At 37.8% G+C, this 17,456-nt stretch overlaps 2 protein-coding genes across 4 annotated transcripts in view; both read left to right on the top strand.

Moving 5' to 3' along the window:
• The window catches only part of RASA2 (RAS p21 protein activator 2), a 48,767-nt gene extending 48,100 nt beyond the window's left edge, over positions 1-667 (top strand). For both annotated transcript variants that reach the window (XM_040566972.1, XM_040566973.1), the window contains exon 24: positions 144-667. In XM_040566972.1, the coding sequence (XP_040422906.1) occupies positions 144-174 (31 nt within the window). In that variant the 3' untranslated portion in view covers positions 175-667. The remainder of the gene's footprint in view (positions 1-143) is intronic.
• Positions 668-9,841: 9,174 nt separating this feature from the next.
• Positions 9,842-17,204, top strand: RNF7 (ring finger protein 7). Of its 2 annotated transcripts, none has more exons than XM_040567143.1 (3): positions 9,842-10,297; positions 13,946-13,993; positions 15,515-15,571. In XM_040567143.1, the coding sequence occupies exons 1-3, from the start codon at positions 10,127-10,129 to the stop codon at positions 15,569-15,571; spliced, it is 276 nt and encodes a 91-aa protein (XP_040423077.1). In that variant the 5' UTR covers positions 9,842-10,126. The 2 variants fall into 2 exon arrangements, with proteins under 2 accessions (XP_040423077.1, XP_040423076.1); XM_040567142.1 differs by having other exon boundaries at positions 10,055-10,304; positions 15,515-17,204.
• Positions 17,205-17,456: the final 252 nt, after the last annotated feature.

Below are 17,456 nucleotides of genomic sequence, written 5' to 3'. Positions count from 1 at the left end.
CACAAATCATGACATTCCAGAAATTGTGCTAGGAATTATGGGGGGAAAATGCTTCATTTAATAGATAAAAACTATATGATGAGAATTAGAAAGCAAATGTTAACCATTAAAAATACTTACATGTAATATTTTATTTCTTCCAGAGAAAATCCAATTGTTGGAAAGGTTTCCTAACCAAAACAAACTGTGGCACACTTGGATGAAAACGAAACTGGAAATGTTCTTGGGGGTGTTGTTTTTTTTGTTTTATTTCATTTTGTATTTCATAACATGCATCTTTACAAAGTATTTAAAAATGAACATAAATGCTAGTTGTGTTGACAATCTATTTAATATTTAATAGAAAGCTAGCTACTTGGAAACCTTGTCTTAGAGTTGATTCTCATTTTGCTGAAGAACTTGAAGTTCCAGGTTCTTGAAGTAACAGATGTGAATAGAACTAAATGTTGTTTTGCCATTGCTGTTTTATTGGAAAGAACTTTCTAAACAAATAAGCTTTTTAATGGAACAAAATCAACATGGCATCTGTTGGTTGTATTGCATCTCTGAATACATGTATTGCAAAATTGTATGAGTTTACCATGAGTGCCTGCCCTGCTGATAACGATCTTGAAATAGAAATCCCAAGATACAATGACATGGTAAAGACCTGAAGCTTCACACTCAATTCGTTTGACTTTTTTTCTTATATTAAGTGTTGTCAGGACTTGATTTTTAACTACAGCTGAAGTTAGAACATCATGCAGTATGTCGCAAATAATCTGGACAGCAGTTACCAGTGTTAGTTGTGGTTTTTTTTTTAAGTACTAAATAAGAAGAAATCAGGGAACTTACGTTGTGCCTCTTGTTTACATTGGGGGTGAGTAATATATGGAGTGACATGAGACCACTATCTATTTTCTTTAGGGTACGTTTTTTTAAGGTATGGATTTTTTTCTTAATCTGAAAAAAAAAATGCAGGGTAGCAATGTTCTTTTTGAAATAATATTTGCTTACAGATAGAAGAACTCAAATGTGAACAGATTGTGGTTGAGTACTGATCAATTTACATCATTCCATATATGATTTTATTTTATTTTTTGATAAAACTAGTTAGGTCCAACTCACCATTTGACTACAAATCTAATAAATAATCTATATTATAATCACTCAAAGCACTTTAGATATCTGGACTATCCCAGATTATTTTTAGATACTTTGTAGTATCTGCTTTTTATGATCAGTTGAATGATCAACATTGTTTTGTCTTTAAACAACGCTTCAGTGAATATTTTTATATCTTTAGTTATATGGATTCTTATTTGCCACTTAACACAGTTTATAAACTGTCATTCTCGACTTTAGTAAAATTAATTTTTGCTCACTTTGTCTGGGAAGTTAGGTTTGTGCTGAAAGAACTTCTATGTATATAGCCAGGAAGAAGCAAAGGTGGCAACTTCGCTTCATCAGTATTAAATACAATGGTACTCCTTGGAATGTTATTTTTAATAATAACTATATGTGGTACTTTTATTTTCAGAGCATTTGCTGTGGGGTCTTCTGTTATTGTTTTGTTAGTGTGTTTTTTACAACCATGATTTGGCCAAATTAATTAGGAATGTAACTTACAAATAGAATAGAAATCCATAATGCTTGAAAACTGTAAGATGTTCAAATTACTATACAATTGTAATACTGTTGTAGGGAGGCTTTCTGTGATAGAAGCAAGTTGGCAAGACAGGATTGAAATTTTTGAACGAATGAATGTAAGTATTGTTAGAAGAACTATTGATTTTAAAACCAGACAAACTACTTTAGAATGTCTGGGATTCAGTACTGTTGTCTGCAATGTCACAATCATTCAGCAATCTCAATTGGTTTTTGTCTTTCCTTCTTGTACACATTTAATGTATTCTAAGGGACTTTTGTTTGCCAACAGTTAAAAGGGGGCTTGAAATCATATGCCAAGAAATGTGTTTTGCCAAGGTAAATTGGATTTGTGCAAATTGCCATTAAAAAGCTGCCATAAAATAAAGCTGAATGCTGTCAACTGTCAAAGTTAGTTTGTGCTTGTATATCAATTGACATTGTGGCAAAGTGTTTGTTCGTCAGAGCCATTTTCTGTTGTTTTCAAAGTCCAATTTATGGAAAACTAAATTGTATTCTAAGAATTTTTTTTAAAAATGCACTTTTTGCTTTGATGATACTGGAATATCTAGCAGAAAAAAACAAAGGCCATTGAATATTTGTGACTATTAGGATTTAATTTCTCATTTTATAATGTTTCAAAATAAAGTAGGTGTTCTAGAATTTAATTAGGTACAAGTAGGATGATTAATGGTAAAAGTTGCCTTCATTTTGATTAGTCTAGAAGACATTCAATAATTAGTTCTGTTTGGATTGTAAATTATCATTAGTTTTAATTTGTATTATGATGTATTGTTGAATGTATTTTTATTTAAATTTTATTTTCTTATCAAGACATTAAAATGTTTTGTAATATTGCTTGAGAATAACTCATAAATAAATTACAACAAACTTGAGATATGCTGCATGTTTACTGTGAGGCCTGGATTTTTAAAATATTTATTTGAAGACTGGATGAATAGAGGTTTGCATACAGGAGTTGATTTTAACAAGGCAAATCTATTTGACAAAAAAAAAAAAAAATGCAATAATCTAAGGGATTGTGCATGGTCATCCACAGCACTGTTGTGTTCTAATTTAAGTTGATGTTGATGGTTGGGAGAGAATTATTTAGCATAACAGTGTGTATAGGAATCTGACGGTTTTTAAAATGTTTGCTGTGACTAGTCTGTATTAAAGGATATCTAGCCCTGGTGTTACATGACTAAATTTTCTTATTGAGTGGTCTTTTATTACATGTCCAGTGTACCTGTACTAGCTATATAATGTCAGAGCTATTTTAAATATGGATATGAAAAAAATATGCATATGGAAAAAAGTAGTTTTTATTTTTCTCATTTTTTCATATGTAATCTGTGTAGGTGTGTATGTGGGGGGGTGTTTTTTGTTTCTGTTTTTTTGTCATGTGCTGTCCTTCCTATGCTTATGGGCACTGTTGTAAGGTAACTTTCTATAAGCATGTTTTGCTGTGTTGGTGTTTTGTCTTCATGTACAGAGAGCTGACCTGTTTTCCTTTATTGTTGGTATGGAAACTCTTATTAGGAGTTACAGTGCAAACATTTGAGCCATTTTGGAATTAATTTTGATTAATTTTGAAGTAAGTTATATTAAGGCACAGTCTGAATGATTACTACGTTCATTTGCAGAGACTCAGGAAGCAGAGAAAGCTAAAGATGAAGTTGAAAATACAGGAGGAATTTTTCGATGGACACTCCAAAAATTTGTAAGGATTCTGTGATGATTATAGCAGAGCAATCTATTCTTTTCATGGTTAACATGATGCCTTATCTAACCATTATGCTGAGTTTTTTTCTAAACCATGACTTGAAAAGGGCATTCCATCTTCAGATCCGCAGCTGCTGTGCTGATCATATTTTGAGGTTCTGGGTTGGGCTAGCAATCGTAGATTCACAAGGCCTCCGTAGCTAGAAGGTTCTTCTTAAGACTCTGGATTCCTTGAAAATTAGCATCCTAATTTCTCTCTCAGTTCTAGGAATTCCTAAACAAACTCCCCCATGATGCGTGCAGGTAACTACAGCAAGAAAATATCTATAGTCTCTATGATGATCTGTAAATGCTCCCCTATATATTTATCTTCATATAGAAGATACAGCTATGGGCCGTATATAGTAGCTAGAATCAATAACACATGGAAAACAAAGTATTTAAAATTAATTTGTGCTTATTTATATGTAATTTAAAATACAAAGATTGCAGCATTTATTCACAATAGGAACTCATTCAACATTTTTTTTTAAAGAGAATGCATATGAAATAAAAATCATGCCAATAAGCAAAAGCTCCCAGTAAAGAATAAGAGCAACCTATAGCAGAATAGAGAAGTGCTTGCTATTTATGTAAGGTTCTTATGAGTAGTTCCAAAAGCATATTTAGCTAAGGTTTTTATGATTTATTCAGATTAAATAAAACAGACATCATTTAATAGCTGTAAGGAGGCCATATCAGTTATTATGTTCAGTCCTGATGAGACTGCTGCTGGAATAATGTCCATTACTGAGATTCAGCAATATAGGGCAGCTGATAAGAATAAATAAATACAATTGAGGAGTTTGAGTGCAGAGCTATAAGAACTGGGACTGTAACCTGTAATTTGCCTACATTACTTAGTTAAAAAATCTAAGTTTAAGAAGTCACTTGATGTACCTGCATCAAAGACTGGAACTTGAGAATCAGTTGTTCCACAGTATCAGAATAGAATAAGGTTTAACAAGATACAGTGGCTGCACTATCTTTTGTGTTCAGGAAATGCAGAAGCTCTAAGAAATTTTCGTTTCAATTTTTAGACAACCTTGCTGAACTGCTTTTTAAATATCCTTTACACGAATAGATATTTAAGGAAAATAACACAATCCATATATGTAGACATCTTTGTAATCTTACTAGATATGATCCATTAAATTGTAATGACTGAGCTTTTTAACTATTTGAAGTCAGTTATTTTAGTATAATTAATATTCCAAATGTTGTAGCAGTTGTATATATAGTCTTGTTAAATTTCACTGAAAATATATATAATGTTTTATAGAAACATTAATTATATGCTTTTTCAATCAGTCCATTTAGTCTGTTTTAAAGTGTTGTAGTTTTTGTTCCCCTCTTTCATCTTCTATTTTTGGCAATTCTTATGCAGTGAAAAAGAGAATCATAGAACAACTCAAATTTACTGTGTGACTTAAATTCAATCTTTAAAGGTAAAAATTTCTTACCTGGTCTCTCTGAGATAGCAGTGCAGAAGATTTTGGCTTTGGTTTCTCAAAAAAAAAAAAAAAAAAAAAAAAGGCAAGATATTCCCCTGCTTTCCTCCAGACTGGTGTTTCAGTGATAAGCTCCAGTGTGTCAGGGAGCAGAGCTTTAACAATAGAAGGCTTCAAAGCGAGGCAGGCTCACGCTGATGGAGCCGATCAGTGTGCAGACACTGCACCTACTGAAGGGTTACCTCAGTAGCCGGCTAAGAGGCTTAGGGGTGGGAGCTCCACGTGCTTAACACTGCCTGCAGCTTCTCCGGGACCCTGTGACATTGCTGCTAGGTGACAGAGAAACCAGCCTTCATCAGGTGGCAGCAAGCAGGCTGCAGGCTGTAGAATCAGTAGTCATCTACACTAATACTCAGACCTGATGATTATGTTGCACCTTTTATCCGTAGACCTTTGAAGTACTTTACAAAAGAAGGGTAGATGCAGGCACAATGCTTTCTCAAATATTTGGTCATTTTAATTATTGTCAGTGATGAACTGACACCTCAAAGGGGGACAGTAAAAGCTGAGAGGGTGTGCACAAGTATTTTCCCCATATGATGACGCAATAGCTTATTTATCTCACAAGTTGTATTTAGTTCTATGTATTTCTTTCTCCTACCTTTTCTCCTTATCTTGCTGATTTACCCTATTGTAGAAGGCAGTCAGACCAAATGTTACAGATTACTTGATTGTTTTTACAAGTATCTTAAATTGAAAAAGAAATAATCCTAGTCCTGGATATATGAGAATTGAAGACACCTGGCTGTACAAATGGAAAAATATATGTACTGCTGTAGGAACAGTAAAATTCTAACTTTTTGAATATAAAACACTGATATTTGTAACCTACATAATTCACCTAGCTTCCTTCTGAGTATTTGATTCAGATTTCTGTCAAGTCTTTGCTGTCACTATTCTGTCACATTTACCTATTTTTATGAGTATACTTTGTGTATACTTATATTCTGACACTATCTTGGTCAAAGTCTAATGCAGAAGTAGAATAGTAGAATAGTAGAAGTAGAATATTGGATCAAAATCAATAAATCTGTAAGGTTTATGGCACACAGGACATAATGTCGGCAAGTGTGGATAAGGAGAGGGATAAACTTTGCCTGTGCAGTACCTGCCTGTAATTTAGACATGTAAGTAAAGGGACTTTCCATAAGGCGAGTTTCCATGAGGCTTCCCTTGCTGATGCCACTGCCCACCCTGTGCAGTGCAGGATATGCTAACTGTGGTTAATGGGGTCTATCCTCATACTGGGCAGGTTCTACATACCTGTAGGAGGTTAAAGATATTAATTAATATTAATCTAAGGTGTTGTGGGAGATTTAAAACAAACTGTGCTACCTCACACAAATTTATAGGAGGTATCTATATTTCAAAATAGATGTCAGGAGAGGGTATTCCTATTCCCCCTCATAACAGCAAAACAAGGTAACTTGGTTTTCAGTTCAGAATGCGGTTTGATTCTCAAACAGCTAACCTCAGTTAAAATATGCATAATATTGTCTTTACAGTTAATTATTTAAAAGTTAACAGGATACGAGGCAATGGAGGGAATAAGTAATGACCGAGCTTTACTAGAGAGTAAAACAACAAATCAAATTCTAGTGTAGAATTTGATAGTCTTCTGGGGCCTTTGTGCTATTGGTTTTGAGACTCTTCTTCAGAAGTCATGGATGAGCTTGGGTGTTGTATGAAAAATTGAGACAATTCAAGGGTTTAGACCTAATTAAGAAGCAGTTCAGCAAAGCTGGGAGCTGTTTTGTCTTTTATAAGACTAGGCTTTCCCATTAAAGCAGAGAGGTTCCCACCCAGAAGTCATTTACTTCTTTTATAAAACTTCTTTAAGGATTTCCCTCCTATAGTATAAGGTGTACTGGTCTGATTCATGAATATGAGCAACACAGTCCATTTAAGAATCTGGAACTCCTGATAGTTCTCTGTCTCTAAACTCCTACCTGGACTTCTGTAAAAATCATGTGAAATCTCATGGGTATGTTGCCATATAGCAAGAATGGCAAATGGAGTAAAGAAAAATAGATTCTTGCTACTCTACGTAGGAATAGTGTATTTCTTCAGCCTCTTGTCTAGTGAGATTCTTGCACTGTAGAAGTGATAGGCAACCTATTCCATGAATGTGGAGTTTCCCCAATTTGTTTTGTGTTTTTTATCTGGATGCCTACTTCATGCATTTCTGTCACAAGAACTGTACATACTAGTAGTGAAGTCTGTTTTCCATTTTTGGCAACTGCTTCAGGCAGCTTCAGTAAAACCTTAAGAATACCTACAGGTGGTTTTGTAGCAGGTGATAGCAGATGGGCTGACACATGCTATTACCTGTGTTGTCTTCCTTGATCGCAGCTCCACTGTCTGCCCTTACTGAGGTATTGGCTATAACCAAAGCAGTGTAATTAGTACTGGCCATTAATGGCACTGTTCAGCATATTTCCTACTGATAAAAATGGCAGAGAAGCATAGCCAATTCAGAGTTTAAGAAACAGTTTTGGCACAGAACTATGCTTAAATTCTTTTCTTTGGCAGATAAATTGATTTGACACAGTTCTTAACTGTTCTGATACATGTTAGTCTATTGACAGAGCAAACAGTAAGTGTAAAAATACAGTTCAGCATTTGAACTAGTTGGCCAAGATACACACATACTTACATAACTGTTCTTTGCATTATCATAAAACTGACATTTCCATAACAGGTTTGTTATTAGTAAAAATAACCTTGGATTCTATGTTTCAGAGTAAGCAAACTACAAGGGGAGGGGGACAAAAATCTCAAACATTGTTCAAGGAAAGAAAAAAGAACAAAAGTCAGTTCATATTTCTAGACTCTTCATTCTCAAAAGCCATAGAAGGCATTGAACATTGTTCCAAAGCAATCTGCAATAATTAGTGTTTTTAGAAAGATGCATAGAAAATGTTCTTGCAAGGTGAAAATAAATGTGTATATTCACTTGAAATGAGTTGAAGAGTATGACAGGAAAACTATTATGGTAATTGTGGAAGTCTTCTGTTTTGAAATCAGGTGTTAAACACTTGGAGCTTTCAATGAGTGTTCTTCGACATGGAGACAAGCAGAATCGAATAAATCCTCAATGTATCCTTACTGTAAAATTATTGCAGAAATTTAATTAGTTATAAACTGCATAATAGAAAACAATATTCCAAATTTTTATACCTACTATTATGTGCAACCCGTCATAGTTGCTAAGCAAGTTGTTTCCCTAGTCTATAACATGCAGTTGGCTTAGCAGCTATAACTGAACAATCGCTTGATGAACTAAAAGGAACTTAGTTCAATTTCCTATATTTAGATAAATAGATACATTAGACATAAGCAAATACAGTCTTCCTCTACCCCATCTGAAATAATTGGTTTTTATTTGCATATAAAAATGGTGGAAAAGTACACAGGGAAAATTAGCTGAAAGAGCTGTATTTTGTGCCACTCTCCCATGCGCTACATTTGTAATGTTTCCTGTCGTTAGGGAACAGATGAATTCTAGAGTGCATATTAAAAGTTTTTATTTCTATTCACTTCTTATTACTCTGCAGCATGCACAAAGCTGGATGGATGTACCACATACACCTTTTCTACACTACCAGTAATTACATTCCAAGAGTGATGCATGGTCCACAAAACAACTAATAGCTGCTTTCCTTCTCAGGGATTTGAACTCTGTTGTTGTCTGCTATACCAGAAAAGCAGAAAAGAAGTTTGTATTTAGAACATCATACCAGTGTGAGTTTTATCATTGATTATATTCAGCATAACTGAAGGTAGGAACCATTCTGATTTTAATTAAGAGTTCTATAAATAAGGTCTCAGTAGTTCCTCAAAATATGGAAAATCTGGGTTTGATTATCGATCATGACATCCAGGTTATCTTAAATTGTCTTTTCTCAATTTTAAAATTTAGGTTAATTTTGTACATATTAAAGTATTTCTCTTACCATGTAAGAGCTGAATAACAAAGATAACCGATAATTGGAAAAATACAGTTCTTGATGGAATGATAGCTTGAGTGGTAAAAGTGTATTAAGAAATGCAATCTTTGCCCTTCCCTTCCTTTAAAGCCATTTTTGACTCTGTACTGTATACCATATTCTTATACATCCTTATTGCTGTTCCTGTATAATCATATATACCCTAGCTGTGACAATCAGCAGCCATGGTTATTGAAGGAAAATTGGCAAAAACAAAAAGTGTTTTGAAACCTCCAACTCAGCAACATTTCTGCTGGGCACATATTTTTTTTTAAGTGGTGGAGAGAAACAATTTCTCAAGTTAGTAAGCAGTAATCTAGCCTAGTTCTTAAAGTTTAGCAGCACAATCTGATGTAGATCGAGAACTCGACCATTGCTGGTACAGAATAGTGGCGATAACTACTAATGTTGGTGCTTTTCCAGTAGTGGTTACGTTTAAGATCTCACCCTAACCAGCAACATAAGTGCAATTGTCTGGAGTAATTTGGTTCTGCAAACCAATGCCCAACCACCAAAACCAGCATGGACATAACCTTTAACCAAATGTTAAAGTTAGAAGAGGAATCTAAGTTCCTATTATCTTATAAAATAGTCTGTTGTTTAGCTTTGTTCTTATCTACACTTTGAAAGTCCAATTTTTAAGATGTTTATGAATTGTGTATGTAAGTATTTTATATACAGATGTATAAGTATGTATGGAGTACGCCATTTTTAAATGTAAACGGCCATTTTAAAATTTCCTTTTGGCTTTTTAGTTTCTCACAACTCATTTATTTTCTGCTGGTTTTATGTCCCCTCACACATTCAAGCTGTTAAGTTCAGTGTGTCCTGCTCTGATGTTAGGAAGTAGCTCGCATCATATCCCTTCGATGAAGGGTTAGTGTTGCATAATAAGACTGAGATTTCAGAGATAATAGAAAAATTGCTTTAATCTCTGGAGCGTATTTGGCAGTTTCAGGCACGTTTTAGGTGTTGTGGGCTCCCTGTTCTAGTCAGCTCCTTCCTCCCCAGTCACCCTATGGCTATAAGCGCTGTGGCGGTAGCCTTGGGTGCCTTCCACCTCCTGGAAACACGGCTGCGAGACAGCTTCCCCCTTGCACTGAGGGCTGTTTTCTGCCTCCTGGGGCCTCCTCGGAGCAACAAGCCCGGGGCTGGGGCCGGGGCCGGGGCCGGCAGGTGGCGCCGCAGCCCCGCTCTGCCGCTCGACCGGCGCCGTCGCGTCCCCGCCCCTCCGCCATGGCCGACGTGGAGGACGGGGACGAGCCGGGCGCCCCCCTCTCGCACCCGGGCTCCTCAGGCTCCAAGGCGGGCGGACCCGACAAGATGTTCTCGCTGAAGAAGTGGAACGCCGTGGCCATGTGGAGCTGGGACGTGGAGTGCGACACCTGCGCCATTTGCCGGGTGCAGGTCATGGGTAAGCGGCAGGCCCAGGCCCACCATGGCCGTCGCCGCCCGGGGGGGAAGGACGCCGGGGGCCGGGCCGACTTCCCGGCGGGGCCGGGGCTCGGAGCGCGGGCCCTCGTCGTTCCCTCAGGCCCTGGCGTCGGGGAGCGGTGGGCTGGGCTCCGGGCAGGCGGCCGCCCCTGGCCTCTCGCCGGCGCTGCCCTGCGGGAGCTGTTGTTGCTCGGCCCCCGGCAAGCGGAGTTACCGCCGGGCTGAACGCGAGAGCTGCGGCCCCGCTGCCTGGGCCGTTTGTGAGGAAGCGGTGCTGCGGGCGTGTGTAGAAATAGGCTTCTCCAGGTCTTAACCCAATCTATAACGCCCCTAACCGAGCACCCTGATTGCTGCTGCAACTTAACATTCATCAATGTACTGAAAAGTCTGCTGGAAAAGTAAGGGGGTAGTTTCCCTGTTTTGAGATCTCTTTAAAAGCAGCCTCATCGTTGACCAACGTTAGTCACTTCTGACATGTTTTGCAAATATAACACCATGGATCTTTTTAAATCCCTTAAATTTTTCTTCTGCAGTATATCTATATCTAATTGTTGCTATCATGCTGTCACCTGAGACGTAACTGTCTTCGAGCCTTTCAGTTGGTCATGTTGGAGTCTGGTAGGACAAGCGACCAATGGCTGTCTCCATGGCATGTTGCTTTTCTAGGTCCAGGGAATATAACACTGCAAATCTAGACTGGTTTTGGTGTCACAGAAAGGAGGCAAAACACACAATGCTCGTAGATGTTTTTACTGCAAATGTTCTGAGGAACAGAAAAGGCACAAAGGTGTACTGGAGGAAAAAAGATGCAGCCCAGGATGAAGTGGTGGGGGATTGACCACGTGAAGTTCAGCAAGGCCAACCACAAGGTCCTGCACCTTGGGCAGTCCCAAGCACAAATCCAGGCTGGGCAGAGTATGGATCAAGAGCAGACTGAGGAGAAGGACCTGGGGGTGGTGGTTGACGAGAAGCTCAACACGAGCTGGCAACGTGCGCTTGCAGCCCAGCAAGCTGCCCGTACCCTGGGCTGCACCAAAAGCAGTGCGGGCAGCAGGGCAGGGGACGGGATTGTCCCTCTCTCTCGTGACATCCCCCCCGGAGCCCTGCACCTAGCTCTGGGCCCCAGCACAAGGACATGGAGCTGTTGGAGTGAGTCCAGGGGAGGGCTGCAAGGATGCTCAGAGGCTGCAGCCCCTCTGCTATGCAGGCGGGCAGAGGGAGTTGGGGTTGTGCAGCCTGGAGAAGAGAAGGCTGCGGGGAGACCTTACAGCAGCCTGCCAGTGCCTAAAGGGGGCCATCAGGAAAGCTGGGGAGGGACTCTCTATTAGGAAGTGGTAGGACAAGGAGTAACAGCTTTAAACTGAAAAAGGATAGATCTAGATTAGGCATTAGGAAGAAATTCTTTACTCTGAGGGTGGTGAGGCCCTGGCCCAGGCTGCCCAGAGCAGCTGTGGATGCCCCATCCCTGGCAGTGCCCAAGGTCAGGCTGGATGGGATTTGGGCAGCCTGGGCTGGTGGGAGGTGTCCCTGCCCTTGGCGGGGGTTGGAATGGGTGGGCTTTGAGGTCCCTTCCAACCCAAACCATTCTGTGACCTTTTGTGTAAACACAATTTGCAGATGCTTCAGATGCTTTATGTCTTTGTTTATGTGGTGAACAGAGACCACACTGAAAGCAAAAGTGGCTTAGTCTGTTATAAGCAAAACTTAATTTTAAGAACTTACTTTCCTGTTCTACCCTGTTACATGGTACTAGGAAAAAAAATAATAAAAAAAAACCTTTACCCAGATATTTGATAAAAGCTGAAAAATTGATCTGTATTTTTTCTTAATTACACCAAGGCGGTCCTTTTAATCTGAAACTAAGGGAAAAAATCTGGTAACCATTTTTTTTTTTTTTAGAACAAACCAGATTGTCACAATGTGAGACTTGATCATTACTGACTTCAGTTTAGCAATTTTGTGTTGACCCTGCCAGACTTGGTCTGGCTCCTGTAGAGCCACTGCATTTGCAGTAACCTCAGCTTGGAGGCAGTGCCAGACTTAAGCAGGCTCTGCATGTTTGAAGTCAGTCTGTTTGATTTTGGAAGGCAGTAGACTGTTAGCTGGCCTAATTTTCTGCTGATTTAACTCCTTGAACCAATGTGGGCTTCGGTGGTCACAGAAGCACAAGGAAAGAAACAAAACTGCAGGTTTTATCTGGGAGGGCCAAGATTGCAACAGTAGTGACTCTAGATTTGCTTCACTTTCACAGACACCCTGAGGGTTGTGATGCAGGAGTGTGGACAGCTGACATCAGCATGGTTGCTGTGATTTCTGGCCTACTCTGAAACTGCAAATCTAGGGTTGGGATAGGAAAACTGCTTTTATAGTGGCTGCAACTCCACCCCAGCTTACTGCCCATTGAGGTGACTCCAGGTCGCTTTGTTCCCATGCACCGCTGAAGCAGTTTGTCTGAGTCTTCCCTGCAGCTTGGCCCCTAGTGCTACGGAAATGCAAGTTACAGGAACAGACATTAGAAAGCTTGATTTGCTGCCTTGTCGGGGGGAAAGGGCAACTACTTCAGAGTATCTGTGCTCTTTGTTCTCTGTCACCTGAGAAAATGAGGGCAGGTGAATCTGAAATAGAACTTATGTCAATATCTGGCAGAAATGCTCAAAATTCCTGTAGCATGTTATGTTTTTGTCTAATAGGAAAATACGATCCAACTGGTGACCTGCAGGCCAAGTCCAACCTGTGGGACACTTTTGCCTAAGTTACTAGTTTTTCTTTGGAGGAGATGTTTCCACCATGTGTGCTGCCATAACAGTTGAACGCTTTATTGTGCATGGTATGTGCACATAGATGTTTCTCCTTTACACTGGCGTAGACTGCCTTACACAAAGGCATTCTTCTGCTGTATGTGTGGCATGGTACTAAGCCTGCAGGTTGTCACTTCTGTATCTCCAGAGTCTGTCACCTAGTCCTGCAGCCACGGGAGCATATAAAGTAGATAAACATTTTAAATTAGATATTTTTCCATGTTTATCTCTTGAATTATATTATCAAATTGACTAGTGTTTATAAATACGCTTGCATGTGTATGTGTGACTCTTCTGAAAATGATATGCAGGTACCTATTAAGGAAAGCTACTGTACAAAAAGATGGCAACAGGAGGTGGGGGTTGTGGTGAGAGGTGTAGGGGCTAAAAAAAGTCAAAATTGTGAATGATCTCCTTAAATGGAGATGCTGACATCTGAAAAACGAAGTCCTGTAATTAGGGTTTGGCTGCATGCTTGCTCAGCTCTTAATATGCCTGAGTGCCTTGGCACAGATCTGCTGGTTGTTATATCTACAAAATGGAGGCTTTTTTCAGCAGAAGTTATGAAAATACAAAGCAATGGAAAATAAACAACACTTGAACAGTTTATAGTCCTTCTGATCTCTTCAGATAGATGTTTCATCATCAAGTACCCTGACTGAAATTTGAGGGGGGGGGTGTTCAATGTTAAAGGGCTGAAGCAAACATCAAAACTTGAGATTTTTACCTTTGTAAACTGGTTTTAACGTTTAAGTTTTCTTCTGTCAACCTTTTAGATGGAATCCTGAGCATCAGATTCAATCTTTTTCTTGTTTACTTTTAGATGCCTGTCTTAGATGTCAAGCTGAAAACAAACAAGAAGATTGTGTTGGTATGTAGTGATTTCATTCGCTTGTTTTTCAATTTAAGTTTCTCTCAATAGGGTGCATTTTGAAGTTTGAAGGGAATACTAGTTTTATTAATGCTCAAAAGTAAACGAGTGTTTTGTTACAGTGTGTCTCATCTTTTTACATTAGTAATACTTGGCTTATTTTTGAGCACTAATAAAATTAGTATTAACTTCAGACATGCTGTAGTACATAACACTTTCAAATTTGCAGTGCTTCTGTCAACGTACACGCAGCTGTGATGTTTAAGTTGTTCTCATCCTGAACATAATTCAGATGATAATGTACGCCTTTGCAGTAGGCTAGGAAATGGCTCCTTTTCTTTCTACTAGGATGTGTGCCAGAAGGTATAATAGCAATACCAATAAAACCCTGTATTCTGAAACAAGTTTCTGACTGGGTTAGAAAGCAGTATTTTTCCCAGTCTTGATTCAGGCATAGTGGAGATAATTGCTTGCCTGTTCAGTTTTCATTGGGAAAAGTGCGATCACTGGAGTTTGCTACAACGCTGTATAATCATAAGCGTTCTTTAAACTGCTTGTCAATACATGCAAAAACAAATCGTAACTTAATTCTGATATATTTAAATCAGATATAGTGAAAATTGTCTCATAGTGTTTGCTTTAAAACTTTAAGTCAACTGTTAAGCGAGTGGTAAATCTTTCCACACCCTTGTTCTTTCTGCTTTGAAGTGTATTGTTTCAAACTTAATCCACTGTTATTTCTGATTTATTATTCTAACCAGAACAGGAATTGCCTGTTTCAGATACCTTAGTTGCTTGGTAAGTGTCCTGTTTAAAATAGGAAAAAAAAGCATCATCTTACAACACTCCTTTGATTGGTACGCTTATATTTCAATAAGGAAAATGTGAGCTAATAAGGGAAAAAAAAAAAAAACAAATTACTAATACTCATGAGTAGATGGGCAATATTTTACAATTTTGTTGTGTTGAAGAAATTGTAGCCTGTGCATATTCTGGTTTATTTTGCCGGAAAATGCCGATACAGCCATTTGGACATTACGTACTGTGTCAAATGTGCTTCCTTGATGTCACGCAGTTAAGTGTAAACACTGCATTTCAGATGAGAATTCGGTAATATGCTCTTGTATGATAGTAAGTCAGTATGCATTGCCTATATTTTGGTACTGTTTTGGGAAAGTTAAAGTGAAGAATTTACCCATATAATCCTGGTCAGTATTGACATATGTTTTATACATTCACAGAGCTGTGTCAAACATTTTATAGAAGAAGGTGAGAATATATATATTTCTTTTCATTTGGAAAAAAACGAAAAGATCTGTGATGTAGAGATGAGGAGTATCATCAGAATGACCGTATTAATTCAATCTCTGTGGATAAATCAGCGGTGGTGCATTTTGTCTTTTCAAATGTTTTGTAAGTTTGCAGTGTCTTTAAACATCTGAGAATAATAGTTTGGACCTTGCTGTAAGTGTTGATCAGACATCTGAGCATGACTGGAATGTGTTCTTTCTTCTCTTTCAGTGGTTTGGGGAGAATGCAATCATTCCTTCCACAATTGCTGCATGTCCTTGTGGGTGAAACAGAATAATCGCTGCCCCCTCTGCCAGCAGGACTGGGTAGTCCAGAGAATAGGCAAATAAAAACACTGGAAGTTTTTTTCTGTTGAACTTACTGAAGTAGTGTATGTCTTATGCCATATACTCATACAGAAGAGTGGAACCTGTCAATTATGGCATGATTTATTTAGTTTGTCTGGTACAAGGAACAGTGTGTTTTTGTTGTGTGCTCTTTGCTGTGCTGGGAGGCAGTGGTCAGTCTTATTGCAGGTATTTCCACAACTGAAGAAGGAAAGGCAGTACATTAATAAATGTGTCTGTTATGATTTGAATGTTAACTGTATCGGATCATTGAAATGTGGTGGTGCAGATTATGCCTCAAATACAGTTTGTTCAATGTCTCTGTGTAGAACAACAACTTAATTTGAAAAGGAGACTTCGCTTGTAAGTCTGATACGCTGTGTAGTTTGCTGTCTGATAAAGAAGTTATTTACTTTACAGATACATTGTTTTCTAAATAGTACTGTATACAGAAACGGTCAGTTGACTTTTTAGGAAGTATTTTGTTGTTTAATCTAAAATGAATACTGTGTGAAGCACACTATACTAAACATTTCTCACTAAGGTTTTCTTTATGGCTTAAGAAAATGTTGTTGCATCTCTTAAGTCTGTTGTATAATCTGCACATGCTTTCTGCAACCATAGTATTAAAAATTTAACCACGTTAATATTTTTAATTTATATTTCTGTTAAAGATCATGGACACGTGTATTTTAATCTAGAGGCTTTCGGTACAAAAACACATACTTGAAATCAGCTAACTAGTCGTGTAAACAATTTCACTGGTTAGCTGTCTAGTATAGAATGCAAAAGAAACCGATCATTTAAATGTCCCAAGGCAGGCACTAATTAAATCTAGGGAAAATATTTACTTGTGGTTTCTTCAAAATTCATTTATAGAAATTTCTTTATGATAGTTTTGTTGGATAAAATGTTTTGGGAAGTAGGAGAAAGCATTGTTTCATTTTTGTGGAAGTCCTCAGTATATCATCTTCTTTATATGATCAGTCCAGTAATTTTTCTTGCACATACTTGTTTGCCTCTGACTTGGTTTGTCTTTATCCTAAATATCTGAATAGTTACTATTAATCTGAACATATGGTTCTTTTTATATATAATATATGTAATAAGTTGGGTTACTGTTTTAAGTCTGTAACAAGTTCAGACTTAATAAAGTGGCTAATAAACCTGGATGGAACTGAAGCAATATTATATGCAAATCATTGTTTACTTCAAAATGATTGACTTAAACATTTAAGATTAATAAGTTTCTCAGCAGATGCATTTCTATTTAGTTCTGTTTATTTTAAGTATATTTAAAGAGGTTTATCTTCGTTGTATAAAGTAGTTCTAATGGCAGCGTTTGATTTTTGTCATCAAGCCTACATGCAGAGTTTATTGTGGTTGTGTTTAGTACTTGTAATCTTCTTTTTAAAACGTTTTGAATGTTTTAAATACAGCTTTTGTCTCGTTACATGCTGAGATCACAGAAGCCCTCTGTGTCACTGTTGAAATGTATCACGCTGGTTGTTACTATCCAAGACGATGTCTGTCTTAAAATTTAAATAACAGTAGTAATGAAGTGCCTATTGCAATTAGGTTGTTGTGGAATATTTTGTCTTATCTTTTCTGTTTCTGAGAAGGATTCTCCCTAAAATGATGGGAAAAGACAATCATGATGGATATAGAGATGATTTTTTATCTGTAGAAGTTAAACTAAGAAGTTAAACTTCTTTACCACCTATTTTCTCTGACAGAATTTGGTCCCAGGTTCCATTCTCTAAAACCTCTTAATTCGATCTGTTCCTACCAGATGACTTTTTCCTTCGTTTTGCTTGGGTTTATGG

Source organism: Cygnus olor, chromosome 9 (genome assembly GCF_009769625.2).
Source record: "Cygnus olor isolate bCygOlo1 chromosome 9, bCygOlo1.pri.v2, whole genome shotgun sequence".
In the NCBI taxonomy this organism is placed as follows: domain Eukaryota; kingdom Metazoa; phylum Chordata; class Aves; order Anseriformes; family Anatidae; genus Cygnus; species Cygnus olor.
Note: the sequence above shows the minus strand (reverse complement) of the source record. Positions and strands in the feature narration are given on the sequence as shown.

What these genes read in the sequence shown, in the direction of transcription:
- RNF7 (XM_040567142.1), top strand. Translation starts at nt 10,127, where the DNA reads ATGGCCGACGTGGAGGACGGGGACGAGCCGGGCGCCCCCCTCTCGCAC. An exon ending in TTGCCGGGTGCAGGTCATGG is followed by an intron (nt 10,305 to 13,945) that starts GTAAGCGGCAGG and finishes GTTTACTTTTAG; the next exon opens with ATGCCTGTCTTAGATGTCAA. An exon ending in CAAACAAGAAGATTGTGTTG is followed by an intron (nt 13,994 to 15,514) that starts GTATGTAGTGAT and finishes CTTCTCTTTCAG; the next exon opens with TGGTTTGGGGAGAATGCAAT.